Source organism: Mustela lutreola, chromosome 4, assembly GCF_030435805.1.
Source record: "Mustela lutreola isolate mMusLut2 chromosome 4, mMusLut2.pri, whole genome shotgun sequence".
NCBI classification, from domain to species: Eukaryota; Metazoa; Chordata; class Mammalia; order Carnivora; family Mustelidae; genus Mustela; species Mustela lutreola.
In genome coordinates this window covers 119,518,848-119,546,802 of record NC_081293.1, presented here as the reverse complement: position 1 = coordinate 119,546,802, position 27,955 = coordinate 119,518,848, and the positions used below count along the sequence as shown (strand labels likewise).

General features: G+C 36.3%; 1 protein-coding gene across 5 annotated transcripts in view; it reads right to left on the bottom strand.

Moving 5' to 3' along the window:
* Nucleotides 1-1,245: 1,245 nt before the first annotated feature.
* The window catches only part of GNAI1 (G protein subunit alpha i1), an 82,698-nt gene continuing 55,988 nt past the window's right edge, over nt 1,246-27,955 (bottom strand). For all 5 annotated transcript variants that reach the window (XM_059170952.1, XM_059170951.1, XM_059170953.1 and 2 more), the window contains 5 exons: nt 20,174-20,331; nt 16,494-16,622; nt 10,789-10,918; nt 9,526-9,679; nt 1,246-3,343 (listed from right to left, as the gene is read on the bottom strand). In XM_059170952.1, the coding sequence (XP_059026935.1) occupies nt 3,153-3,343; nt 9,526-9,679; nt 10,789-10,918; nt 16,494-16,622; nt 20,174-20,331 (762 nt within the window). In that variant the 3' untranslated portion in view covers nt 1,246-3,152. The remainder of the gene's footprint in view (nt 3,344-9,525; nt 9,680-10,788; nt 10,919-16,493; nt 16,623-20,173; nt 20,332-27,955) is intronic.

Genomic DNA, 27,955 nt, shown 5'->3' with positions numbered 1-27,955 from the left:
TTTGATCTTGCTCAACCTCTCTGAGCCTTTTAACCTTATTTTTAAGCCTAATTAACCTCTCTGAGACTTTTCTGGTCTTATGGTTACTTTGCTATTCGGGTAAGAACATACACATTTTATTCAGGACTTTTTCAGTAAGTGATTGAATTCGAATGAATAAGATCAAGCATATAAGTAGTCTTTTAGAAGGGTACAGAAATGAAGGGAATTTTAGAAACCAGAACAGCTTTTAGAAACTTAGGGATGAGAACCGGGACTACAACTGGTTCATTTGGGGTCACATGCCTAGTGACAGTAAATTAGGACTGGTCAGGCTTGAGTCTATGCCATGGAGGACTGGCAACTCTACTAGAGCCATGGAGTTCTCAAAAGGGCAGATTAAAGAAGATGCCAGATGAGTCTAAAAAAAGATATCATAAACAAAAGTCCTAATAAATAAAAATAACATTAGCAGATATGAGTGAACACTTCCCATGTTCTGAACATTGTTTTAAGCATATCGCATATCTCACATTGTATGTAGACAGATGCTTGAGGGAAAAAAACCCAGGCTATGCACAAAGTACTATTAAGATGTAGTGCAAGAGAAGAGTGGAAATGTAATGAACTGGGCTCACATGATGGAAGAGCCCTGAATAGGAAGCGAAGTTAAATTTGATTTTACTGACAGGTCAGAGCCAATGCAGGTCAATGCACAGACGATAACACAGCTGCAGTTCTATATTGGGATAACTGGCCTGGGTTAGAGAAGGGAGAAATGGGAGGCCGGAAATTTAATAAGCCATTTCCTGTGGGAGTTAAGCAAAAACTTGCATTCAGTAGGAATGTAAAGAATGTAAAGATAAAGAAAAAAATAAAATCCAGTGAGGCATTAGATAAGTAGACTTGTGAGCAAGATGGTGGCTTATTAGAGATGGAGATGAGGGCTAAAAAGTTCCCCACTAAGGGATTGAATAAATGATGGTACTGAGTGGGCTACACCCGGAGGTGAGAACTAGTTTAATGGTAGAATGAAGACGGTTTGGTGCATATGGGCTTGGAGCAGGCAGTACATTCTCAGAAGGGGATATCAAGCAGGCAGTCCTAAATGTGACACCATAGTTCATGAGGAAAACTTAGGGCCCAAAAATTTACTCAAGCTTCTGGAGTAGATGAAATTGCAAAAAGATAGCAAGGACACTGGAGAAATGGACTTTCTAGAGAGATACTTAAATCCTCATGCAAAACATGTGTTTAGCCAACAGGTTTGTAAAATTTTAAAAATTTAAATTTATTAGGATTTATTAGTAACACAATTACACAGAATAAAGTTCAGGAATTCACCAATGATGGTCACCAAGATGTGCTTCTTTGTGGCTTTTTAAACAGTATTTCTCGTGATTCAAATTTATTCTTAGTACAGGTGAATCTCATACATAGCTTCACAATATGGATGTTACAGGTCTTTCATCGGTAAAATTAATGAGAACATATCTTTTGTGAAAGGCACATAAAGAATCTAAACTAACACATTTAAGAAAAGTGTGATAACTTCAAATTTCTTTACAAAGAAGAAAAACGAATCCCCAAAATAGAACAGGTGAAAATGTAGTCTGTGGTTACCCCCATACACACATACGTACACATATACGTCAAGAAATACACTCCAACAAAATGACAGCACATAACTCAACTTAGAAAGTACTTATCCACAGAGCTTACTGAAGGACTTCTTCAAGATGAAGACACAAAACAGACGGAGCGTAGGGAATGCTGTTCATGTTGTTGAAATGAGGTCACAGAGACACATTGTGAAGAATCAAAAGAAAAGGCTATCAAAATTCAATATCGAGCTGACATTTAAGACTTATTTCAGGATACATACAGTCACTGACTTTATTAAATACTACTACTCATTTTCTAAGTGTAATTGCCCATTTCAGACTCAGAAATAATAGTATAATTTTAAAAGATTAACTCAAGCAAGTGGAGGAACTCTGAATAGTCTAAGGGAAAAAAGTAATTTTAGTATAGTGTGATAATTAAATTTGAAACGAGTTATACGTATGAATTTAAAGCTTGCATTATATCAGCAGCAGAATAATCAAAGGTCTTTCTTGTTATCTTCCAAATAAGGAACTATCATGTGTTCTAGGTACAAGGGATTTCCCAAAGGAAATACACAAATGAATATCTCAAAATTCATTATGCGGACATATTTTTTACCCACAAAATGCTCTCGATAATCCACCTAAACTTAGTTATAAATAAAAATGTAGTTATTTAAAGTGTATAAAAATTAATCTGGCATCACCTTTTAAGGAAATGCATGAATACCATCCAAATATTAAAATTCAAAGTGAAAACAAACCAACTGAATAAAAATTAAGTGTTTACAGTAAGTCTAAGAGTATATCCTCAAAAATCTGAAATTTTTAGTTTTTCAAACCAAATTCAATGTAGAATCAGATCAGCATGCACTCTTAAAAGAAAAATTAAAATGCATACAATGTTTTCATAACTGATCCAAAGGCAGGTATAGTCATCCTCTGAAGAACATTTCAGTAAAACACACTGAATTTAAAGAACAAATCATGTTATTAAAATAGTCTGTGCAATGTTTGTACAAATAACTTTAGAATTATAAGTATACATATAATCAAGATAAGGACTGCAATGTTTCCTATTTTTAATTACTGTACTTAAAAATTTACAGGACAGGAACATAAATAAAGCTGTTTAAAACTGGCAAACAAAGTAATAGTCTGTCATTCAGTACAAAGTACCTAATATTTCTGATATTACCAAAGCCATCACGCTAGAATCTTAAGTTGCCACTCTTAAAGCCTAAAAGTAGTGTGGAAAACTAAAGTTATAAATACATGTATACATACATTTGCATATTTACACTTACGCAGAAATCATCAATACACTAGAGCCGAGCGTTAACACTGCCCTTAGTTTCACACTGCAGGACCACTTCTCACATTTAAGAAAGGTCCTTCTGCTCCTTTCAGTTAAAAAAAGACACAACAGAACAACTTTGGTCAGGTCCCAGATGCATTTGCCGTATACTACATTCCCGTGTTGCTGCAAGACTCTAGTTTAGAGAGATCCCCATATAAGCACTCATTTGGTTTGAAAATGCATTTTTTCCCCATTAACTGCAAAACTTAGAAGAGACCACAATCTTTTAGATTATTTTTTATGATGACATCTGTTACAGCATCAAAAACAAACTGCACATTCTTAGTATCTGTGGCACATGTGAAGTGGGTGTATATCTCCTTTGTGTCCTTTCTTTTATTGAGGTCTTCAAACTGACACTGAATATATGCAGCTGCCTCTTCATATGTGTTTGAGCCTGAGATAGGAAAAGGCAAGAAAAACACCAGGCGAAGAATTAAAATGAGTGCATGCTTAAGCAAAATGGACCTGCAAATACTGAAGTCTGTTTCATACATACAAAATATGTGGATTTGGTCCCTGTATTTTTCCTTTGGGGATAAGAGAAATGATTTCTTCTAAATGAAAAATACCCAATGTTAATTACTTTTTCATGACTGTCAGCCAGCCTTTCAAAGAAACCCTACAATCAAAAGCATGGTATTCCATGCTCCCCAGGGTCTCTGTCCCTGCCAGATTCAAGCACCAGATCTCCCTTTCTTCTCCCTTATAAGCTCCATCCCAATACTGAGCCAACTCTCCCTGAGGGTGGCATGTCATTTACTTTCTAACCTAATGGTTGATCAAGGAATGTTGGCTGAATGCTGATCAGAACTTTTTATTCCCTTTTCTCTATACATATCAATTAGCTTTTCCCATTTTTCTTTATTCAAAAATTGTACATGGGTCTACAATGTGGCTTATGGCCATGAGCTTAAAGACTTCTGAGTACAAGAACTGAGGAAGTAGTCCGTATCTAAAGACAATCACACACATACTCCACGAGGCAGCCATAGGATCTCAGTGTGCCCTTGACAGAGCCACAGACAAATGTTCATCAGAAGACCTGTAAAAGACTATTCATGGCAGAACCAACTTCAAGGTTAGGAAACAACCCTCAAGCTCATTAGCAGTAGACTGGCAAATAAAGCTTGTGTAGCTGCACAATGAGTTTCCAGACAGTAATGAGAATTGATAAAGTACTATTGCTATGCACAGCATGAAGGAGGTCCAGAACCACATTGCGGAACAAGCCAGACACAGAGAGTATATAACTGTACGATTCAACTGATGTTTGGAAAAAGATGGAAAACAATCAAAATTGATAAAAAATGATGAAAGTCATAATTACGTGCATGCGCGTGCGTGTGTGTGTATGAAGGGTGGGGGTTGTGACTGCTTAAGACTGGGAGGAGCATGACAGGGGTTCTGGGGACCTGGTAATATTCAGTTTCTTGATCTAAATGGTGAATATATCTGCATTTTCATTTTTTAAAATCCAGTGAGCTTCACATTTATGCTAAGTGTGCACGTATGTATATATTTTATATATGTACATATACAATACCTCAAAAATGGTCCTTCTGGAAAAAAAAAAAAAACTCTCTTTTGCAGTAATAACAAAATTACTTGCTTGGCTTCAGGATCCCGTTAGCCTGCTTGGTAAAGCTATTCCGAGACCCTCTCTCCCCCATCTGTGGCTCACGACGTGTCAGGCAGGACCCTATACACCAACTCCCACCTGTGATACTAAGTGCTTTCCCTCCACTTTCCATATCTTGGCTTTTGTAAAGAATGCTGCAACAGATGTGGCGGTGCAAGTGTTTTCATTCTTTTTGGAAATATTCCCAGGAGTTGAATTGCCAGATCGTATTCCAATTTTTATTTTTTGTGGGACTCTCCATACTATTTACCATAGTGGCTGTACCAATTTACATTCTCACCAACAGTGCAAGAGGGTTTCCTCCTCTCTACATCCTCACCACACTTGTTTCTTTGCTAATACCTGTTCTAACAGGTGAAGTGATAGCTCACTGTGGTTTTGATTTGCATTTCCCTGATGATTAGTGATTTTAAGCCCCTCTTCAAGGACCTGCCAACCATCTGTATGTCTTCTTTGGAAAAATGTCTATTCAAAGCCTCTAGCCATATTTTAGTGTTTTACTATTGAGCTGAAGCTCTTGATAGGTTTTCAGTATTAATCGTTATCAGATACATGATTTGCAAATATCTTCTCCCATTCCATAGGTTGACTTTTCATTTTGTTGATGGTTTCCTGTGCTGTGTAAAAGCTCTACAGTTTGATGTGGTCCTACTTGTATATTTTTTGCTTTTGTTGTCTTTAATTTTGATATTAGATCCAAAACAGCATCACCAAGACCAATATCTCAGAGCCACTGCTTGTTTTCTTTCAGGAGTTTTATGATTTGGAGTCTTAATTTTAAGTCTTTGATCCATTTTAAGTTCATTTTTGTGTATGGTGTAATACTGTGGTCCAGTTTTCCCAGCACAATTTTTTTAAGAAACTGCCTTTTCCTCAGTGTGTGCTCTTGGCTCCTATGTTGTAAATTTTTTTTATCATATGTGTGTGGGTTTTCTTCTAGAGTTTCTATTCTGTTCCTCAGACATATGTGTCTATTTTTATACCAATGCCATATTGTGTTGATTACTACAGCTTTATAATATAGTTGAAAATCAGGGAACATGCTGACTCTGGCTCTGTTCTTTCTCAAGATTGCTTTGGCTATTTGGGTTCTTTTGTGGTTCCACACAAATTTTATGATTGTTTATACTGTTTCTGTGGGAAAACAAAATGCCATTGGAATTTTGATAGGGATTGCATTGTACCCACAGATTGCTCTGGGTTGTAGAGGTATTTTAACAGTATTTTTCCATGAACATGGAATATCTTTCCATTTATTTAGGTCTTCTTCTACTTCTCTTACCAATGTCTTGTAGTTTTCAGTGTAGAGATATTTATTTATTCCTAGGTATTAATTTATTTATTCCTCAAATTTATTCCTAGGTATTAATGCGGTTGTAAATAGTATTTTAATTTCTTTCTGATACTTCATTACTAGTGTATGGAAATGCAAAATATTTCTGTGTATATACCGTGTATCCTGCAATTTGACTGAATTCATTGATTAGTTTAATAGGTGTTTGGTAAAGTCTTTAGAGTTTCATATATATCTGTCATGTGTAAATAGTGATGGTATTCCTTCTTCCTTTCCAGTATGGATGCCTTTTATTTCTTGTCAAACTGCTCTGGGTAGCACTTCTAATACTATGTTGAATAAAAGCGCCGAGACAGGGATTCCTTGTTTTGTTCCTGATCTTAGTGGATTGCAGTTTTTCACTGTTGGAAGTATGATGTTAACTGCAGGTTTATAATGTATAACCTTTATATACTGAGGTACATTCCCTCTGCACCCACTTTGCTGAGCTTTTATCATAAGTGAATGTTGAATTTTGTCAAAGGGTTTTTCTGCATTTGAGATAAGACTTTTTAATTTTAAGGTGGTATATCATGTTGATTTGCAAATGTTAAACTACTCTTGTGTCCCTGGAATAAACCCCACTACATCAGGTGTATGATCCTTTGAACAGATTGCTGAATTCTGTTTGCTAATATTTCATTGAGGATTTCTGCATTCATGTTCATTAGGGATATTGGCCTATAATTTTCTTATGTCATCCTTGTCTGGTTTTGGTATTGGGGTTATGCTGTCCTCATAAAATGAGTGTGGAAGTGTTCCCTCCTCCTCCATTTTTTTGCAAGAGTTTTAGAAGGACTAGTATGTATTCTTCTGTAAATGGTGGTAGGATACACCAGTAAAGCCACTTGGTAATGGACTTACTTATTGGGAAGTTATGATTATGAAGTAATTGGTCTGAACAGATTTTCTATTTCTTCATGACACAGTCTTGGTAGGTTGTATGTTTCTAGGAATTTTTATACTTTTTCTAGATTGTTAAAATAAGTTTACATTTTAATGTAACTCAGGTTGCTAGCAGACTACCATATACTTTACAAATCAAAATTTAATTTATTAAATCACAATAAGGTTGATATTCTGAATTCCTAAAGCAATAAACTGTGTCTTATGGATAGAAGTTAATGCAACCTGTCAATTAAAAATATGCTTTGGGAAAACAGCTTGCACTGAGTGCATAGCTCAACTTGCTGTATATATTATGGGTAGCTAGACTGCTCCGTGCCAAGAGCTACAAGATATATGAATAAACTCATGAACACATTTCTCATCTGATTTTAATTAAGATTGGCAAGGATGTGGTGGGAAGGTGACAGAACTTTTCTCCATGCGCTAGAACCGTCATGTATAAAGGCAGGGATAGGTGATAACCTGGGTCACGAATGGAGACCTGAAGCACTGAAAGGGAGATAGAAGAGATTTGAGAAAACAAATCCCATGAGTTTAGTTTGAGTTTCAGGGGCTAAAAAGCATGTACATATTCAACAAGCAGCTGGAAATGGAAGCCTGAGGCTCTAGAGAGAAATGAGAATCGACCTTGGAATATAACATGTTGAGAATAAACAAGACTATGAAAGGAGAGTGCGCTCAAGGATCAGAGGTTGCAGATGGAATGTGGTGAAATGCCAACATATGGATATTTAAGCAGAAGAGGGGGAAAGCGGAGCAGGCAGTGGTAGAGAGAAACCAACCACATAGTTTAGAGGCCATACAGGCTTCTTCCGTGGAAAGCCAACAGTCGTGGGAATTAAACGGTGCAGCAAGCAGTGCTTGCAGTGCTGCAGCAGAATCAAAACTCAGGATTATCGTGTCAAGTCCTCATTGCACGCCCTAACCCTGGGCACATGAGGAAATTACGTGACAACATGAGAAATATTCTTGGCGGCTCTGAAATCCCTACTGGTATGTGGTATTTATGGATTCATGGGAGCACTCTGGTAGTATTAGCACAGAATGGCTACTTGATAATAGAAAATGACAAAAATAAACTGGAAGATGAAAGTATAGGCAAAACTGAGGCACACTGGTTCTGGCTAACATCAAATTTGGAGACAGAACTATAATTTTATTCCTAAGAAGCACTACAATGTTTCAGAACAAGGTGACCAGATACTATGACTTTCAAAAAGAAAAACGTTTAAAAGTAAACAACTATGTGAAATAATTATGAAGTCTAACCCTGGAGTACACATCGAAAAACCCTGTAATAATAAATAGCGTGATTCTATTTGTCAAAGAACCTTCCCCTTTGGTTCTAGTGTGGATTTAATTGTGGGGGTCTGGCTGTTAAGGGTCTGGGTGCAGGAGTGCCACAGACGTGGGTCTGGACGGTCACTGAGCTCCAGGGTTCTCACCTGCAGGAGACAGATGTGAAGGCACTGCCATCACAGAGCTGTTTTATCAGTGACTGTGACAGGGCAGTAAATATTCATTGTACAATGTACTCCCTGTAAGACTGAAATTGTGTTTATAATGAAACAAGTTCTTGAGACTTTAAAAAAAAAAAAGGTGGCACAGGTCAGGTTTCCTGTTCAGCAGGGAATCTGCTTTTCCCGCTGCTCTTCCCTTGGCTTGTACACACTCTTTCTCCCACTCTGTCTCAAGCAAAAGTAAGTAAGTAAATAAATATATAAAATCTTAAAAAAAAAAAGTCTTAAAAGAAAGGATGGAGTGAGGGTGAATAACTTGTATCAATTAGCTAAATGAACCAAATCCTATAAACCAGTGGTAGTCAAACTCTTTTTATTTGAGGCACAGAGTTCTCCTCACTAAAATAAAATCTTATTCAGAAACCCAAAATGTAAACCAGATTAACAACAAAGTCACTCGATTTTAATAAAAGAGATGCTGTGTGCATGTCCTGGTGGCAGAGAGAATTGTCTCCATTTCTGGGACCCACTTTTCAAATGCAGCCCAAGAGGTTCCAAGAAACACAACTAAAACCAAGTTTTAACTCAACTTCTGATTTCACAAATGGAGTACTGAGACCCAGGTAAATTAATGGCATTGTTTAAGATCAAAGAGCTCATCATCGGAGGCCAGGACTGTCGCTCAGGCATGCGAACCATTTCCTGCCGCAGGGAAGTGACAGGACCATTAACAGTCTCATTACCAGTGCTAGGATTTCTTGCGAACCTTTGCCTGACTCCCCTGAAAAGTTAAGTAATTTCACAGATTCCTTCTTCAGATATCCCCTACAATTACGGCTCATGTTCCTTTGTAGTAACATGCTGCACTGCTTTAGGGGTATATCGGTGTTTGAGATTCGGCTGTGTGCACAGACTTGTCTTAGGGTGCGTCACACATACCTGACAGGAGATCTGGTCACTGGATAAAAAAACCAGTATTTTAAGTTTCTGAAGACTTGGAGTAATCACAGAAAACGATCTTAACAGCTTTTCCATACAACTATGCTATTTTCAATCATCTTAGTTACACCTCAAGAAACTATCTGTCCTTGAGCATAGTTTAATAATCTACCTTAAAGGTAAGAGTTATTCTCCCTTAAAGGCAAAGACTCAAAATCTATAACTGAAATTTTGCATTAGGGGGACTTTCTCTAGAGATCCATGATTTGAGAAGTTATCCACAGAGAGCAGCATACCTGCGTATTCTGGATAGCAAATAGTGAGAGGGCTCTTTTTGATTTTTTCTTCGAAGAGATCCTTCTTGTTTAGAAAAAGTATAATAGAAGTATCTGTAAACCATTTGTTGTTGCATATGCTGTCGAACAACTTCATGCTTTCATGCATTCGATTCTGTAACAGAAAAGAATATTATCTGTCATGAGGGCAAGGATTTGGAGAAGCACTACTTTTTAAAAAGCACTAAAATAAAACAGAGCTTAGTCAGCTGAAACCCCGCGTACCATAAAAATACATTCCTGCCATTTAGGGACAAGGACACTTGATTACAGGTGAGGTGCATGTGTTTTGCACTCCACCGGTGCTCATGGAGTGTCCACCACAGGTCACTGGGCCTGGGGACCCCCGGCTTCGGGACCCTGCAGTGTACAGCTGCCGAGTGCTAACATCTGAGGAGAGACCTTGCTGCTACGGGGGGAATCAAAGTTTCCATTAAAAGACAAGGAGAGGTTTTGTAAAGATTAATAAATTAAACTGAGCAAGCTGAGACACAATTAGCCCAATACTCTAAAGATAATGGTGTATCAGGGAAGGAAACCTCCAATCTTGTTTCCAGCCCTTCTAGTACCTGTGTTTTCTAAAAGGGCATGGATACATTTTATAGTGCCAAATTGAGAAATGGATGTATGATGGGATCGTGTACCTACTGCCCTGTAATTGTATGTGCCTGATTTTAAAAACACAAAAGTGACATTGTGAGCTCTTTCCCCCACCCCCCAGTGTGTACTAACATTAATTTAAAATGACAGAATTTTAAATTTCTATTTAAAAATATTTCCTCTAACAGTATGTTGGAACACATCTGAAAATTACACATCAATAGCAAAGTATAACCTGGATCAAAGATAACCAGCTGACAGAAGTAACATTTAAGAAAAATGAGCCTTGGACTATTATGGGAACTAACTTTACTTTCAGACATTATGTAGAGAACCACATACAGGAAATGCACAGTTAAGCACAGAGGGTTGAAGTGAGATTAACTATCAGTCTTTTCATCTTTTGGGGGTCTGTGCTTCTTGAGTGAGTATACTTCCCTTTTATTACAAAAACAGAAGAGCTAGAGAGAGAGAGAAAAAAAACAAAACAAAAAAAAAGCCTGAACTTTCAAATAATTCATGCACTAAGAAGAATTACTCAAGAATTTTTCTCAGAAAAAATTCTTGGCAACATCTCCAGCCCTTCAGATTTCACACTTAATCTTCAACAGTAGCTCTACTTGCCATTTCTTCATCTTCAGCTAGAACCAGGTCATAGTCACTGAGCGCCACACAGAAGATGATGGCGGTCACTCCTTCAAAGCAATGGATCCATTTCTTCCGCTCAGATCTCTGTCCTCCCACATCAAACATTCTGGAAGAGAAGCAATGCATTGGGCATCACATTAAATGTCCAAAAGCTCTGGGGGGTTCTATAACATCATCAAAAAAGCTCCAAATTGCAGGGAGATGTGGGATGGAAAGAAAGGAGAACATTACAGGAGGAAAATGATGTCAGAAACTGGTTTTCAAAAAGGGAAAAAAAGTCTGGTTTTTAAAAACTGTTGATTGAAAACAAAGCCCAAAATACCCTCAAAAAACAACACATTCATTAACATATGAGAACACTTAGATCGGAACATTAAAGCAGAAACGAATGAGTGGACTGCACTATGAGTAAACATTGAGAAGTCATAGGAAGCAGCCGGCAATGCGGAGATAATAGGGCATATTCAATTTGACAAAGTCACAGAACATTAGAGGCAGAGGACACAGTCCCCTCTTCCCACTACAGAATGCTTCCTCTCTCTCAGAGGCAACAAGTAGGACTCTGACATGGAGAAGAAACCTTGTTCCATAAGAAAAAGCTGAGCAACAGGGGGGGAAAAGGTTGCCTAAATTAACAAGTAAAACCATGGTATAGAAACAAAAATAAGAGATGGAATGGATCAGTGGGTTAAGACTACTAACAGTCTTAAAATTTAGAGTAAAAAAAAAAAGTAGTTATACAATATACCATAGTAGACCATTATAGCTTAGTGCAGGGTAGTAACACAAACTGTATATAGACAGTGATCTTTTCCTTATAAGAGTATATTAAGTTAAGCAAAAGTTGAAATTCACATATTGTTATGCAACCTAGAAATAACCACTTATATAATGGAAACACGATGCAAACTGGTACATTCTAAAAGGGTCCATTTATCTCGATGGTGCACTAATTAAAACAGTCCCTATTTAATTCTCAGGCAAAAAGAATTTCCCTGCAGAGTAGCGCTGGCCTATAAACCAAATCTGAGTGCATCAACTAATATTGTTAAGTGTCCTTCATTCTATTGGGTTAGTTAGCGAATTGTTAAGTGTGCTACATCACAAAATGATTCTACCACACAATGAATTAATATGGGTGGGACACAAAAAAGAGAGCTGGTAATAAAGATCAAATAAGAACAAAATAAAAGAACTTAAAATGATTACCCATTTGTTAAGCTGTCAAGAATACGAGTTGAAAATAAGCTTACCGAAAAGACTATTCAATAACTCCTCTGATCAAATGGCACATATATCCCGATTACTCAATGTAAAATAATAACCAAACCAAACCCATCCCATCCCACAATTTCCTTCTGTGGTGGTGAGTTTTATGTGTCAATTTGGCCATAAAGCTAGTCAAACACTGACGTAAGTGCTGCTGTGAGGGTATTTTATCACCGTAGTTAACATCTCTAATTGGTGGTCTTTCAGTAAAGAAGAGCTATCCCGGCTGATGTGGGCAGACTTCATCCAAACAGCTGGAAGGCCTTAAGAACAAAAACAGGTCTCACAGAAGGAAAAGAAATTCTACCTCAAGACTGCAGCATCAGTTCCTGTCCAAGCCTGTACCTGCCAGCCCCCATGGTCCTAGAAGTCAATTCCTTGGAAGGGACATGAAGTGACTGTAGAATTGAGTAAGAGGGAGAGGCTAGAAGAATCTTGACTTACTCAACAGAAAAAGCCCAGATTGCTCTGAAAAGATGGTCGGTTAGAAACACAGACACAGAAGGTAATAATTTTGGAGATATTCCTATCTTAGGGGATATTTTATCATCATGAACATAATGTTGGGAGGTATTTGAATATTAAAGATGTTTTTGATGAGTTCTCAAAAGGAACTCAAAAGGAGAAAAGGTAATCATTTGCAAAGTCCCAAAATCTTCGCTAGACTCTGCTCTAGTGCTGGGTGTTAGGGGATGAACTAGAATATTAGTTGAGGAAATTTCCAAGCAAAGTGTGCAGGGTATGGTTTTGCTTCTCTCCTTGTTGCTATAGTAAAATATAAGAGGAATGAGAGAGAAACTGACAAAGGAGCCATTAAGCCAAGAGGAACCAGAGAAGGCCATGTGACACAAGAACACCAAGGATTTCTGACCACAACCAGAAGCAGGAAGAAGCAAGAGAGGATTCTTCCCTAGAGCCTTCAGAAAAGGACAGTCCTGCTGACATGTTGTTTTCAAAGTTCTAGGCTCCAGAACTACGAAAAAATAAATTTGTTGTTTTATGCCATCTACCTTGTAGAAATTTGTTAAAGCAAGGTGGAAGGGGATATATTCATTTCCTAGGGCTGCTGTATTTTTCACTATAGCAATTACCTCCTGATAATTATATTTATTTCATCTCCCCCTGCCCCCTGCTTCCCAACAATGTAGAGACAAAGACTTTGTCGTACTTCATCAATATTTGTTGAATGAATGAATGAACTCTATCTACAGAATATTTTAAAATACCTTCAAGCAATAACAGACGAGCTTTACAAAATTCAAGATCTAGGTCTTCCAGCTATGCTGTGAAATGTTAAAGGTAAGAGAGCTTTAACTTGATGAAATCAAGTAATTTAACTACACACAAAAAAATCTCTAATTTAGAAACAAAGAACCTTTCATCTAAACCAGTACTTCTCAAACGCTATTATAAAACAGAATCACCCGAGGGATAAAGTTGATGCTGCAGATCTGGGAACCATACTTTTGAATCACTGGTCTAATTCCTTAGCCAAGGAGCAAAAATGACTAAAATCTGATGTTACAAATGATTGTGCCTAAGGCATTATTTCTTTTTCACACATACGTTAGAATTATCTTTAAATTCTGAACTATTTTTTTAACCAAAAACTGAAGAAAATTATAATACATTCTGCTTCACATGAAGAGATTAGACTTTTTTCTAGCATCAAATAGTGGAATGAATTTGAGTTTCCTTAGGTTTTATTTTTAGGGGGAGAAGGAAAAGGTGCAGGGGAATACTGAACATTCTGAAATGTTATGACTTTCTTCAGACTGTGACCTAACAATTCTGGGACCCAGACTGACTGGTACAAAGCTAGCTGACCATATAAGTCCATCAGCCTTATAACATACTCCAAAACCCATTTCACATTTATAGTACTATAAAAAAGGAAGACACATTTGTCTTATAATTTTATAATAGAAGGGGTATTCCAATTTTGTATTTGGCAAAATTATTAGAGTAAAACTATTGATTTCTTAAAGCAAAATAATCCATGTAGACACTTTCTACAAATGCCTAGTCACAAAAGTGATAATATAGATTCTTAAATTATAATGCTTGATTGCCTCATTTTGAATTTAATTCCAATCATACCAAAACTAAGTGAAACTGTTAAAATAAAATAATGAATTACAATACTAAGACACACTCAAGAGTTCCCAGTAGACTTATTCTAAGTAGATTTCTGCCCTCATTCTTCTGAGGCTCATTTAACATACAAAAAGCAAAGTTAGAACCATATGTTAGCAATGATAGTAATTTAACAGAATTCAAATCCAAAATAAGATAAAGTTTATCTCAAGTTCCTGACAAACCTATGTTCAAGGCAGCAAGTGAAAACAGTACCTAAACACGTCCTGTGAAATTCTACCTCACCCAAGGAGACTAGAGATGAATGGACTTCCGGGGAGCAGCATGCTGCGAGCCGGCTTTACTGAATCCCAGCCCTTCTGTAATGACGAAATGACAACTCTGAGAAACCGAGGCTGGAAGGGAAGAGTATGGTCTGGCAGGTGAATGTTTAAGGTGAATCGAACTAAGACTGAAAGTGAATTTTGTACAGACTGCCTAAAGTACTGAATGACTGCACATTTCCTCATCGACAGAGCTCTTCATTTCCCATTGAGGCAATAACCTCATTTGTGTTTACACCTCTGACAACGGGCAAGATGGCAATGCTCTGTGCCAAGAACCTTAACCAAATGGCCACTTTACCTACTAGGGTAACCTGACTCAAGAAGTTGCTCTTGTTAACCCCCAACTCCATGCATTTTCTCCTCAGACTACATTTGTTAGAGCACAGTCATTGCTTGAACAATCAACATTTGCTTTTTTAAAATAAGGCATTTAAAATAAAGCAAAAAGGAAAAATATATGTACATATCAATCAAAGTAAAAAAAAAAAAAAACGAGAAAACTCTGAAGGCTCATTTTGACTGTGAGTTTCCTTAAAATTATTTTGTAACTTTACGATAAATATGACAATAGTTCCCATATCAATGCCATCTAAATACCAGACTATTTAAATATTAATGTTTTACTATTCCCAGCTTTGGTCATCTAATATCCTAGAAACAGTAAACAGATTAAAAGACAGTAAATGATTTTGGTAAGAGCTATTGCTAGCAGCCAAAAAATGTCCACTGACAGCTTAAAAACTAGTGAAGCAGGGAAGAATTTAAAGCAGATGAAAAACTTGATCATGTATTAAAGTACAAAATTACATGGTCAGATAAAGTAGTTATAATCTATAATTCTGTTTTTTAAAAAGCAGCACAATGTTTGGGGTTTTTTTGGAGAGAAGCTGCCATAGAAAATTAAAATTCAATTTCAGTTTTCTGGAAAATTCAATTACATGAACCAGTGAATATGGGATAAATTAGTGACAAATGATAGTAACAAATGTACCTAAGATACTTCTGGAAAGGGGGTGCCTGGGTGGCTCAGTCTTGATTTCAGATCAGGTTATTATTTCAGGGTTGTGAGATCAAGCCCTACTACTATTTTCTCTCTCCTTCTCCCACCCCGTCATTCACACCCATGCTCACGTGCGTGTGCTTGCTCTCTCTGAAGTAAATACTCATAGAAGGAATCCTAAGTACAGTTGCATATATGTAACTGTACTTCCACAACTTATTAACAGTGAGCTTCTTTATGAATATTTTTAATCTTCGACTAGAAATCTTTTAATGCTTTCAGAAGCTCTGCTTTATTATAACTGTTTCAAAGCATTAAACTGAAGCAAATTCCAACAGATTTTTTTCATACTTTAAAAAAAGAGTAACATAGATCTGTACATTAGTGCTTCACTGAACTTCCCTGAGTCTAGTTCATTCCAAAATGAGTGTATTGGACAAAACGAGCTCCAAGATCCCTTGCGTTTCAAAAAGTTACAATTCAGTGCTTCTCTGCTCAAACCTCAGTAATTCAATATTTGGTACACACTCCAAATTAAATGGCATTTTTCATCATGAAAAAGTGCAAACATGTTTGCATGAATAAAAATTTTCATGAAAAATTTTAAGGTACTCTTGATTTTTAGTATTTCCATAAATAAGCAGATAATCAATAAAATTTTTTTTAACCTAAGAATATATAACAATATTTTCTCCAAATATACAATAGCAGAACAATTATTTTCCATTAGGCCAACTATTTTATTTAAATCACTCTGAAAAATATAGACAAGAGATCTGCATGGCCATTTTTTCTTAAATATATAAATATTCCTCCTAAGAATGTTTCTTGTCCCCTTTCACTCAAAATATTTTGTCCAGTCACCTAAGAAGAATGTTTTGTAATTTCTAGCTCTGTTTTTAAAAACTTATTAATTCTACCACATTTCTTTACTAAACAAAGTGTTTGATACCTACATTTGTTAAATGATATGCTTTGAAGCTACTCACTTAAAATGAAGATCTTTGAAAGTAAAATGGGTTTCAACAATTCCTGTCGTTTTCACTCTGGTTCTGAGAACATCCTGCTGAGTTGGGATATAATTTGGTTGTGCTATTCTGTCCAAGTCATTCAAATAGCTGAGGAAATAAACAAAACAATATGCTAATAGTTAATACAGCCATTAAAGATCATCTATACCAAGGAGTAAAACATTTTGATTCATACAGGATTCTAAATTATTAGACATTTTTACATTTCTGTGTAATGATATAATATAACCAATTTGTTTATATGTTATGCAATTCCCATTGAAATGAAAATTTTTATACTTCTCCAGCCATAAAGCTCTTTTAACATTTTCTAGGTATTGTGTACTTTGCTTTCCCAGGACATGAATTAGTAATTGTCCTTGTTGGAAACAGAATAATAACTTCTTAAAAACCAGATACAACCAACTGCACACTAGGAGTTTGTTTCTCTTTATCACACTTTAAGGTAGCACTGTGTTTATTTTCCAGACATCTGTCTTTATTTTCCAGACATCTGAGGATTGAGAAAGTTTTAAGTTTTTGAGAAAGTAATGAGTAAACCTCTAGCCAAAGGCTACATTCACTTTTTTAACCAGCTTTAAGTTACACACAGGAAAACACTGCACATGCTCTTTTACTCTGCATCTTCTTGGATCCCTGAATCAATATTCACATTTTACTTCCCACTGATCTTAGTTACCCACCTATTCAATACTCTCTGCCAACAGTGCCAAATATGTTGGGCTACTAAAATGTCATGGTGTCATTTTATATGGTAAATAATGTTATTAACAAAGTCCAGCTATGAGAGATTAATATGAACCTGAGTGGTTACAGAAGCACTCCTAGACGGTGAGGGTTGTAAAAAGAAATCTGAATGATGGGATGGGAAAAACAGTGCCATCCCACATCAGGGGAAGTAGTCAAATAGTATGGAGGCAGGAATAGTCACCTTGTTTTGCAGAAAGTAAGGCCCCTAGGAGGTTGTGCATAAACTCAAAGGAGAAGTCTGGAATTGATCCTAAGGTCAGCTGAGCGTGGGGAAGCATCCCTACAGTGTTTTCTGATACCAGAGTGGAGTGGTCAAAGACAAGTTAGAAATACATCTATGTCTATTACAGTGAGGCACCAACGACTACAACTTTAATTGCTATTATCCTCTGAATCTCTTCCTTAGCCATTTAGAACAGGCCTTGCAAACAAAAGGAGCTCAATAAATATTTGATTCATAGAGATGGAACTGAAAAGCTATCCAAACACTGAATTTGGAATCAAACGTGTTTTAGAAAGTTAAGTATGTGATAATGATACTAGGATTCATAGAAGATAGCTTGAGTTACACATATTGTATTTATTGAACTGAGAAATAATACTATCTTATTGTTGCACTGGTGATAATCCCCCAGTACTTTAGTGGGTGTTTTTAATTACACATATATAATGTTATACATTATCGTAAGAAAATCTAATTTAATAAACAACTAAACAGGTCATGGCAATATTTTACTAATTGTCCCTCTGAAGCAGTGTGTTACTCTTCTTTAAAATGTGCTCTGATTACTCAGATGCATTTCTTTGCTTAAAATTGCTACAGTTCTAATAGTCTCTCAAAACAATGCACGTTGTATTTCAGCAAGATAAATAAGAAAGACAGTCATCATGAAAAATTCCCAATTGTTTTAAATGATCATGAATTTAAAGCAAATAGGTGGCTAGATAGTCCTAAATTGCAACTTGGCAGCATCCCCCCACCTCTAGTCCAAAAACTCAGAAATCAAAATGCACTGTGACCACTATGGAAAAACATATTATGACTTCCTTCATTCTTGAAAAATGCTCCATTATTGCTGTCTTAAGGTCAGAACTACTACTGATGAAATACTGGGGAGCCCACATGACTTATTTATCTCAGTGTACACCCACACATGTGAGCACAGGAAACAAGTCTTGGTCATTAGCCTGCGTGGTCCAGGAAGTCGACCACATAGGGAAATTGATGTCAGTCGATTATTCCTCAGAAGCACCCCTTATTTACTGAAAAAGCTCCCCTTGCTGGGCTCAGCTCGAGCAACCTTCTCAACTAACAGTGATTCCCATTTAGATCTTTCTGCAGGTGCTGGTGGTGCCAAAGCAAATAATGTGGTCTAAGAGCTGTGTTCTTGCTGTAAATAATTTTCTTCTAATTTCTCTTCTAGCCTCTGTATAGTGTATTCATTCATTCATCATTAAACAAGGGCACAGCGAATGACAACTATGTGCCAGGCAAAAGAGAAAGAACAGAGGGTGAGAACAGACCTGACTGAATTTATAGTGTAGCGTCAGAGATAGAAAACAATCCTTTCAATACAAATACAAATCACGTTACCTCAAAATGTACAAATGTGAGTGCTCTAAAAGAATTATTTTGTATTATTAGTATATAAAACAGGAAGACAAAGACATAGTCTGTGAGTCATGGGATATACAGCCTAAGAAACGATGATACCAGTTGGAGAGGGGAGCTACGTGCTGGGTAACACGTTACATCCACATGTATAAAATACCTACGAAATAATGTATGTGGTTTACACACTGTAAAGCACTAAACATACAGATTAGGAAACAGCAAAATAAATATTGGTATGGGTTACACACTAAGGTGTATTACTTACTCCTTCACACGGAATCACTCACGGAACAAATGCCGAGCACTCCTGCTGTGTACCCAGTGACCTGCAGCCGCATGATCACCAGCAAGAACTGCCCCCATCTGTCTGTCTGTTCACTGTGCTCAAGTGCGTGCATTTACCAGACCGCATTACTAATCACCATCTTCTATCTTACCCTCAACGTTCCTGAACACCAATGGCTCGGTCAAGGAAAGGAGTAACATGCAAAGTAAAATGAGTGCACAGCACACGTTTTAAAACTAATTAATGCTACTCCTATCCAACATTTTTGAGTATGTATACTACATTATGGGAACAAATACATGATTTTTTTTTTAACTGTAGCTAGATTACCAAGCAGAAAGCTCCCTGACCAGGTTTTATCACAACTTGATTTATGAGCTTTCTGTAGCCACCACCTAGAAAATCAGGGCAGATTTTTCTTACAAAATACTATACTTAGCTATCTGTAAACAAGGTCTGCTACAACAGGGCACATACAACTGACAACTTTCAAGCTTAGAGTACTTTACTCCATGAGAAAACATCTTGGGGTCAACACACACACCTTCAAAAGGGGTACATCTCATGCAAGGTGCCTGTCACTGGACAAACAACTCTTCTCAGGCATTATTAGCATAATGAAAAGAACCACACCACATACCCTCCCCTTGGGCTAGTCCCAGGCAAACTAGAGATATACCCAAATTTTCAGTGAACTTTGCAAAGTTCCAATTTCTTGGAAACACTCTGCAAATAGTCCATTCTGCATGTTTCAATGAGAGTTACATAAGCTTTGAGTCTCTTGAGACACTTCTGGACACAAAGGAAGTAGCAGCAATGCTATCTACAAACACAAAAAACATGAAAATCTTCAAATACCATCATCCAGAATATCCTGAGTTTTACAAGAACGTGTCAGCCAATTCTGCAATAACACTGACTGGGAGGTATATTTGACTTGCAAGTAATTATTCATGATAGTTTAGTTCTGAAGTTATGATTACTTACTATGCTGCAGAATCATTAAGCTGGTACTCTCGGGATCTGTTGAAACAGGCTTGTACACCACTATCTTTCCACAATCTCTTTATAACTCCAGCAAGTTCTGCAGTCATAAAGCCTTCTTCAGCAGCTCCAGCAAGCACAAAGAGTTGGCGGGCATCATCCTGAACATTCAAAGACCATTTTTTTTTTTTTTTTTTCAAAGTAGAAAGGGCAGACATTATAGATGAAAAGTACAAAGGAAGGCATTACAGATTTACCAAAAGACACAAGGCTGAAATTTCCTTCATTTCTCATTGGGGTCATGACTTTTGTTTCTCTGAAGCACCACTTAAAAAAAATTGGCTTAACTTAAAGTGCATAATCTTAAATCACGTGTCTATGTTTTGTAACATTAGTAATAGCTGTCAAGGCACTAGGAAACTGGAAGAATGACCTACACCTACACCTACAGTTCATGAGGGGATACGTGAGCCAACTCTGCACTGTCATGCAGTTTGTGGTGCACCGACAGTGATCAGTTTTGGACACAGAAGAATAGTGTATGCCCTACCCCTCCCAACCAAAATGTTTCTCAGAAGCACACTAATACCATTAGAGATTATTTTAAAATAGAATCTCATTAAATGTTGGCTTTCCGATAGTTTCTACAGAAGCAAAAGAAATTCAGAGGGGAAAAACCAACGTGGAGTAAGAAAAAGTTTCACAGAATGATCTGAAATTTTCTAGAGACCCTAAAGTGTGTGTACATTAAAATCAGTGGGCCAGGAGGTGGGAACAGGTGTTTGTTAATGCAGGCACAGGAAACAAAAAACACAGGTATGAAGCAGAAATACGACACATGTTGAAGACCGCATGCAAAATATTTTAAATGAAGGACTGCTGCATATCAAGTTAATTAAATTTTCCTTAAGTTTTGAGACTACAAATACTTAAATCATTCTGATCCATAAGTAATCAAGCACATTAGGTTAGGGCTGTCAAAGGAAATATAACATGAGACACTGATGCAATTCTAAATTTTCTACTAACCATGTATTTTTTTTAAGAAGGTAGAATGTAACAAGATACTTCAACCTATACATAAATGTTTCAAAATGTAATCAAGATAAAATTATTGAGATAATTCATATTTTTATTTATATTTCATCTTCAAAATCTGGCATTTCTTTTATACAGATAGCACATCCCAATTCTGCTTAGATACATTTTCTATTTATTTATTTATTTATTTAGAGATACATTTTCAATAGTCTATAAAACTACAATGCTGGATAACACAACTCCAGTTTTCAGGTAAAAACATAGTTAATCCAAAAATAGGGGAGATGTGAAGTTGCTAACTTCACAGAGGTTCCCTGTACCCTAAGACTTATAACTTTATGTTAATTGGGTGGACAATCCCTCATTTTTCTCAAGGGGCGTTTTCCCAAAGTACTATGGTAAATGTTTATAAAGTGATGACACACATAATAACAAGGTATATAATAGAGAAATTTTTGGTGACACAGGAGAGCAAAGAGTACTAGCTGATAGTATGAATTCATTCTGCTGCCAATCTGTGCAAGTTTTTTTTTCCCAGATAGAACCCATAGTGAAAAATAATTAAGTAACTCAGTATGGGAACATATTATTCAAGCATATGTTTCCCTTTTTAGTAAATCACAAGAGAAATGCATGCAAGCAAGTAACACATGTACAACAGCCTTAATTAAAAAAAACCAACATCATATAGTTTCAAGTCACTTTAGCTCCACTTACCTAACCACAGTAAACAACTATTCACTTTTTCAAATAATTACCTTATATGAGAAATTTCTAAATTTGGTCATTAACTAAATAACATCAAACATTATTTTCTCTATCCATTTCAGAGAAGTACTTTTCACTTAGTAATTTTAGGCTGAAATTTCCTTCAGCCTTATGATATATTTATTCAATTTCAATACAATTTCTTTTTTTTTTTAAGATTTTTTTATTTATTTATCAGAGAGAGAGAGGGGGAGAGAGCAAGCACAGGCAGACAGAATGGCAAGCAGAGGGAGAAGCAGGCTCCCTGCTGAGAAAGGAGCCCGATGTGGGACTTGATCCCAGGACGCCGGGATCGTGACCCAAGCCGAAGGCAGATGCTCAACCAACTGAGCCACCCAGGCATCCCTCAATACAATTTCTTGATAGAAAACACTAATGTCTTCTAGTATGGGCCATAAGATCACATTCTCTTCAATCCTTCTAGGAAGAAGCCTGAAGAAAAGACCTGAGAAACTTTGGAAGTATATTTACATACTATCTCAGTTGCATTCAAAAATTTAACTTCTTCACAAAATGTAAAATACTCTCTCTTCCTCGAAAAACTAGTTAGAATATTCACTTCCATGTCATTAGGAGGACATTATCAGACGTCTGTGGATGAGCTTTACGGTAATAAACTTAAGCAGCAAGTTACCTTAGTAATTATTCTACCTAAATTTGTGTTTGGTATAAAAAGATCCTGGGGCACAGAGAAGTTGGGCAAATTCTTTAAAAAGTTTCACAGGTGGGGCGCCTGGGTGGCTCAGTGAGTTAAAGCCTCTGCCTTCGGCTCAGGTCAGGATCTCAGGGTCCTGGGATTGAGCCCCACATGAGGTGCTCTGCTCAGCGAGAAGCCTGCTCCCTCCTCTCTCTCTGCCTGCCTCTTTGCCTACTTGTGATCTCTGTCAAATACATAAATAAATAAAATCTAAAAAAAAAAAATAAAAGATTTAACAAGTTTCACAGGTAATTGGTCACCCAATCACACCTACCAGCAAGCAACTAATAAGCAGCCATAGCCCAAGGCAAGATAACTGTTAACATTGTACAGTAGCAATGATCCCACCTGGCCATGGGATTAGGTCTTTTCAAAATTTATGTAAAATAATGTTACTTAAGAACATTTAGAAAGCAAAAGATGAGGGTACCAAAACAACCTGATAGAGGATAGAAAAAAGATTCTGATTACTAAAGAAAAGACTGAAGCTTAATCAGAAGGGATACAGGTTAGTAAAGCAGTATAGGTAGATGGGTAGTCTTCTCTGTTGTTGAAAGAAAAGTTGTTTGCCAGGCAATTTCTGAGTAGCAAGGAAAAATCCATGGGTGTGCCACATTAATATGTTTTCAAGCTAATAAGAATGAAAAGAAAATCAGATGGTGGGGAGAATGTACGCTCCAAGTCACATAACTGTGTGCTCTGGGAACTCAGAAAGGAGTTATGAAATGCTTGTGTGTCAGGAGACACGTCATAGGGCCTCTTTTCCCACTGATGGTCAGGAACACTTGGCATGCTGTATTTAGTGACAGCACATTTTATTCAAAGCTGACACCCACTTTATGAGAATTAGGAAGAGTCCTTCTGGGCTGGAGAAGGGAAGACGGAGGGACTGTGACAGCTGTCTTCTGACGTATTAAGTAAGGATCATTAAAGATAAGAGACTTCATTAGTAGGCATAAAGCTTCTATGAATTCTTAAGGCATCAAAGGATATCAGATTTCAATTTTTTAAGAGAACTTTTTAACAAAGCCATCCAAAGAAAACGGGGGATGGGGTGAGGGGGAGTGAGAGACTGAAATTTTTAAACAAAGACTAGATAATTATTTATGGTAATACAGCAGAGAGAATTCATGAATGAAATTCAGGGTTTAAACAGAAAACATGAGAAAGCCCTCTTAAAATACAGACTAACTAATACGATAAAGGAGTCTTAAAAATAGTGACAATTCTAAATTTCTGGCCACAAGGATGATATATTGATGTCCTGATTAATACATGTATAGGAATCTTTAGTTCCAGTGACTTAGCTCTATTTTTTAATAACATTAGTCAACAATACTGAATACCACATATGAGAACTACTCATATTTAATCTACCACATGTCTATAGGATATAATCACCCCCAAAATTTAACACAACTATACCACTTTTATCAAAGTTAGTATACCTTTAAGGAAAATCTGAGAGTAGTGGAGTCACCACACCACCCCCATGGCTCATGGTGCCAATCCCAGACATTTCAAGAATTGCACTGGGGCCACCTGGGTGGCTCAATTGTTTAAATGGCCAATGCTTGGTTTCAGCTCAGGTCATGATCTCAGGGTGGTAAGATCAAGACCCCCACGGGTCTCCACACTCAGCAGGGAGTCTACTTGAGATTCTCTCTCTCCCTCTCCTTCTGCCCCTCCCCCAACTCTCACTGGCACACATGCTTGCTCTCTCTCTCAAATAAAGATCTTAAAAAAAAAAAAAGAACTGCTTTAAGAAATAAACAAATGTAAAACATTTCCCCACCTAGAAACACAAATGTAATCAAAGTTAAAATGACTGAAGCAAGGAAATAGGAAGTCATTCTTCTTTTTTCCCATAGCACTACTTAACAGGGTGGGGGGAGCCTAAAAATAAAATAATCTCAGTTAATTTTAACTAAATTGCAGAGAGCAAAATTTTACTAAATTGTAGTGAGCATGAGCTTCTTTATATCAAGAAAGGAGATTACAATAAATGTTAGACAAATATAACTTTTATACACATATTTATGAATCATAAATATGTCTACTTTTTATTTTCAAGTTAATAAAATAAACAATGTTTTAGTGTTTCTTGGATGGACAATAGAACCTGCTATCAAAAGAGATATAAAAACATGTGCTACCTAATATATGAATTGAGGGAAATAGAAAAATACAGTGCTGGAGAGGCACATATTGTATTTCAAATGAAGGTTAATTCTACTTTGCCCCATACATAAATCAGTATTCCTTAGAATGAAAAATACTATAATCCTGTAACAACCTCTTAGTTCTCAAACATAAGCCAGAACAAAAAACTAATTAAAAAATCTATCTGGAAAAATAACAAGTAGAAATAAACTAGGATAAGTATATAGAAGAACACTCTGGTATTAAAGCAGATCAATAGGGAGGAAAAAATCCCAAATCTGAACTTATTATATGATATAGGTGGCAAGATAAATTAGTAGGAAAGGGCATGATTATAAAAAAACAAAACAAAAACAAAAAAACTCTACTAACTAAATAGCCATCTGAAGACAAAAAAAGAAATAATGTAGTTCTCAACCCTATGCATAAAACGTTTTGGAGTGATTATAGGATAAATACAAGAGTAATGTTAAAACTGACTCCCTAAAAACATTTAAAATGAATATTTAGTAAATCTTTGAGATTTTCTAGATTTAAACACAAGAACAAATTAACCAGAACAAGATTTAAAAACCAAACACCATTAAGATTAAAGGCAGTAAGCAAAACGTGAGAGAAAATTTCTATTAGTGGACAAAGGATTAACACATTATGTACACACAAACAACATATAAACATGTAACACATAAACAACACATACACAGATCATCAAAACAAAAAGACTCCAAGAGGTAAATGAGTAAGGCATAAAATAGGTCACTGACGCAAAGATAGAAAAATACAATTAATAAAGAGACAGAAAATTGTGCAATTTACTAAAAATTGAAAATGCAAATTAAATTGAGATAAGATTTACTAATAAATTAGCCAATATTTTTTGACGATAAGACTTCTAAATGTTGGTTTAGGGGGCTACGAAAAGGCACTCTAGTAAATGGGACAAGACAGTAAATTGACACAACTTTTCTCAAAGGCAATCTGGCAATGCAGGCAGAGAGACAGAAACTAACTAATGAAATAAACTACAAAATTAGAGAAACAGAAAAGCGGCCATTATGTGGGAGCATGCTGAAGCCTGGGGGAAAAGGGTGCTCAAAATTTCAGTCAATTCAAGCAAGGTTTTCTGCTCCTTATATCTTAAATATTAAGATATTTTATTTCAAGTAAGTACTTGAATTATTTCAAGTAAGTTCTTCTTAAACTATATGTGACAAAGGACCAGTCCTGTGTTTTATTTCCCAACTATCTCAGAACTATTAGTATTAGAAAAATAAAATTTATGCCACATAAAATATAAATCCATTTTTTTAAACTATCAAAGTTAGCATATAAATTACTCTGCCAATTACTATAAATTGAAGTGCTTACCCTTAATTTCAGAATTCATCTCATGTGCATGCTTGTGGACACGGATTCATGAACCACACTTAGAGTAGCGCTGTCTTAAATGGTGCAGCGCCCAAGAAATGCTAACAGGCCCCTCCCTAATGCCTCCCTAACTTCACATTATTAGAAACAATAATTTATCATCCACAGACACTCATTCTGAGAGTTTTGAGAGGATAATCAGCATGAAATCTGATCACTCTATGCCATCCCAGAAAACAATTTTGTTTCCTCTGATTTTAAGTAACTAATGTGTAATCTGCTTTGCAAATCTGAAAACTTCCAAATATGAAGTATTCCACAGCAAATTAGTCACCATCTCTGAAAATTTTACATCTTTTTAGTTAATTCTCATCAAATTAACCTACACACTAAAGTGTAATCCCAATCAAGATACCAACAGACTTTTTTGTTTTGCTACATCAGGGAGGTGGGGCATTAAGTTGATTCTCTAGTTCACCTGGAAGAGAAATGCATAATCACCTTCACACTTTGGTAAAAGAACAATGGGATAAGTGCTCTTACCTGCCAAATACCAATTAACCCTATGAGACAACAGGAACTAAAATAAACTGATTCTGCCAAGAATGACAGTTGCATAATAATTACAAATGGCAAAAACAGTAGCAACAAACATTTAAAGAGCATCTATTATGACAAAGGCATGTGGTAAATGCTTGATGTTTATTATGTCCTTGTGCCTCACAACCCTCTCAGCTGAATGTTATTATTTCTATATTGGTTTTTTTTTTTTTAAAGATTTTTAATTTATTATTAGAGAGTGAGTGAGAGAGATTACAAGCAGGGGGAGGGGGTAGAAGGAGAAGCACACACCCTGCTAAGCAGGGAGCCCGATGCGGAACTCAATCCCAGGAACCCCGGTATCATGACCTGAGCCAAAGGCAGTCGCTTAGCCAACTGAGACACCTAGGTGCCCATTTCCAAATTATTATAATGAAAGAAACTTATAAAGGCAAAGTAATCAATAAGTGACCAATCTGGAAAAAAAAATACATCAATAAGGGAAAAATGGAGTTCAGAAACACATCCAATTTGATGCTAAGCAGCATTTTCAAGTCACTGAGGAATGGAATATTTAATAAATGGCTATAAGGCAAGGGATGATCAGATTGTAAAATACACTTAGGTCCCACCTACCAAGAGACACAAATAACATTTCCAGGTGGGTGAAGTGATAAATCTAAAGAATAAAACAATAAACATTCTAGAAAAGTAAGAGTAGTTTGGAAAATAACTATAACTTGAACGAAATCTATGCTACAAACAGAGAAGTCAGAATTGATTGCAAAAAAAATTAAGTTTTAAAACAGCATAACTACTATTTCAAAAAACTAAAAAAATATATTAAATATACAATTTTAAAATATAAATTAAATACATAAATATATTAAAGAGAATGAATGTAAAAAGAACAAGTAATTTAACAGCACTGAGAGAAAAATACTAAGAGGAATTCACAGAAGAAAGAGAGAAAGATAAAGATTTCCCATCTCACCAACAGTCAGGAAAATAAAAATTAAAAAAGAAACAAAGGAAGACAATACTTTTCAGGCACGAGATATTAAAAATTAGAGTGCAGCTAATATCTAAGTTGGCGAGACTCTGGTAAACACTGATACACAGTTGTTAGAAAAGATTATTCATGTCGCTTTCTTTCTGAAAGGACATCTGTGGTTCCCATCAAAATTAAATATACGGTTATCCTCCAA